The following is a 2,372-nucleotide window of genomic DNA, read 5'->3' on the forward strand; positions in this document are numbered from 1 at the left end:
TGTGACACCGACGGGTGCCACCATTCCTTCTTGGAGAGTGTCGGTGGTAGCCATCCTCCACTTTCCTCCGCGTACCGGGGGAAACCCTAGGACTCGTCCGGGCGGCAGCGTCGTCGGCGTCGCATTCCTTCTTGAAGGTGTCGCTTGGTACACGGCAGATCGAAGCCTCGGGCGGTGGTGGTTTGTCTCCGAAGGGCGCAGCGGTAGCGGTTCATCCATGCTTTGTCGAGCTCCATGCTTTGTCGAGCTACCGTTGTTGGCATTTATTTCTTTTTTTTTTTGGGCTTGATATGCTGCTCGCCCCAACAATACTATATATATGGTGTTCGTTGCTTTGGAATACAAAGCGGGGGAAACCTTTTTTTGGTAAATGTGATCCACCGGTTCTAAAGCGAAAGTGAGATGAGAAAGAATCAGGTGCCGTTGCCCTGACTGGAGACGATGATGGAATAGAGACCATGGATAAAAAGTCCCGTAGCACTTTTCTTTTTCAACTTGAAGCAAAACTATTCTTGCGGACCTTTACATATATCATCCCAAGTCCGAGCCATTGTGTGTGCGTGCTCTTGATTCACGCGGGAACAATGGCCAAGGCGATGCCAGACCAGAAATCCGGCGATGCAGCAACGGCGGCAGCGAATCCGCTCGAGTTTCATGTGTACGGCCCCCGCAACCTGTCATCCATCAGCTGGAAAGATCTCCTTAGCTCAAGCTGGTCAGTATACTCGGCACATTTATACTCACACTTGCCCAGTTCGCCTGAATTACTGCAAGTTTATTGCGATGGTTGATGCAGGAAGAACTCCAACTACCGGCGGATGGTGATCGCGTGCTTCATCCAGGGGGCTTACCTGCTGGAGCTGGACCGGCAGGAGAAGCGCGACGAGCGCACCGGCCTCGCGCCGCAGTGGTGGCGCCCGTTCAAGTACAGGCTCGCCCAGGTGCTCGTCGACGAGCGCGACGGCTCCATCTACGGCGCCGTCCTCGAGTGGGACCACCAGGCCGCGCTGTCCGACTACATCCCATTCCGCCCCACCCGTGCGCCGGCAGCCGTCGTGGCGCTGCGCGGTACGCTGCTCCGTGCGCCCACGTTCCGCCGCGACGTGGTGGACGACCTCCGGTTCCTGGCCTGGGACAGCCTCAAGGGCTCCGTCCGCTTCGCCGGCGCGCTGGCGGCGCTGCGGGACGCCGCGCGCAGGTTTGGCGTCGGCAACGTTTGCGTGGGCGGGCACTCGCTGGGAGCCGGGTTCGCGCTGCAGGTGGGCAAGGCGCTGGCCAAGGAGCGCGTCTTCGTGGAGTGCCACGTGTTTAACCCGCCGTCCGTGTCGCTGGCCATGAGCCTCAGGGGGTTCGTCGAGACGGCCGGCGAGCTGTGGGGCCGTGCGCGCGCGTGGATCCCATACGTGGGTTCCCAGCCGGCGGTGGACACGAGCGGCGGCGACGGCCACAGTGAAAGTGAGGCGAGGGCGTCGCTGGCGCAGTCGGGGATGGGAAGGTGGCTGCCGTACCTGTACATCAACACGAACGACTACATCTGCTGCCACTACAGCGACGCAGCGGGCGGGACGGCGACCGTGGCGGTCGACAGCGGGGGCGGGAACGGCGGTGGCAAAGCGGGGGTGGCGACGATGCTTGTGGTGTCCAAGGGGCCGAGCAAATTCCTGGCAGCGCACGGGCTGGAGCAGTGGTGGGCCGACGATGTCGAGCTGCAGGTGGCACTCAACCACAGCAAGCTCATCGACCGCCAGCTCAGGTCGCTCTACGCAGCGCCGCCTGCCGCACTGCGTGCCCAGAGTTAGGCTTGTGCCGTCGTTTTACCCGGGAGCAACAAAATACTTCAGATTCCATTTAAAAATGCAAATGTCCGGGTATTTGAGCGTGGAGAATTTTTAATGAAAAGATTCACAGTTTTGTGATAGAACGAATGCAAAATTAGTCCCATGTCAAAAACGCTCTTATCTCTTATTATGAGAGGGTGAGAGTGTAAAAAATATTTTTATATAATGGAGCGGAGGGAGTAGGTATCTACTTTTCGCAAAGAAAAACTAAGTTTCTACGATACACCCTTTGAGGTCAACCTGGGATCGGCGTGAGTTGATACGGGTTTAGTGGTGTGGATTTTATTTTTGATGTCAGTGGATAGGCTTAATCGGTTTAATGATGGAAAACGGTGTGGTCTGGGGCGGGTTGACCAATTTTCGGCTTAGAGACGCCGTGGTTTCAACCTGCAAAATTGAAATGACTCAAGAGCAATAATGCTACACTTAAAGCATCTTCAACAGACGCGCTAAATAAGCGCCGCGTTAAAAAATTAATCTTTTTACGCGCGCTATCGCTCCGGGCGCCTCAGCGGAGGCACAAAAACCGCGCGC

At 57.0% G+C, this 2,372-nt stretch overlaps 1 protein-coding gene across 1 annotated transcript; it reads left to right on the forward strand.

The window, feature by feature from the left end:
• The first annotated feature begins 530 nt into the window (after positions 1-530).
• On the forward strand, positions 531-1,861 carry LOC119276484 (GDSL esterase/lipase At4g10955-like). The gene is made up of 2 exons (XM_037557548.1): positions 531-715; positions 797-1,861. The coding sequence occupies exons 1-2, from the start codon at positions 585-587 to the stop codon at positions 1,797-1,799; spliced, it is 1,134 nt and encodes a 377-aa protein (XP_037413445.1). The 5' UTR covers positions 531-584; the 3' UTR covers positions 1,800-1,861.
• The last annotated feature ends 511 nt before the right edge of the window (positions 1,862-2,372 follow it).

Source organism: Triticum dicoccoides, chromosome 3B (assembly GCF_002162155.2).
Source record: "Triticum dicoccoides isolate Atlit2015 ecotype Zavitan chromosome 3B, WEW_v2.0, whole genome shotgun sequence".
In the NCBI taxonomy this organism is placed as follows: domain Eukaryota; kingdom Viridiplantae; phylum Streptophyta; class Magnoliopsida; order Poales; family Poaceae; genus Triticum; species Triticum dicoccoides.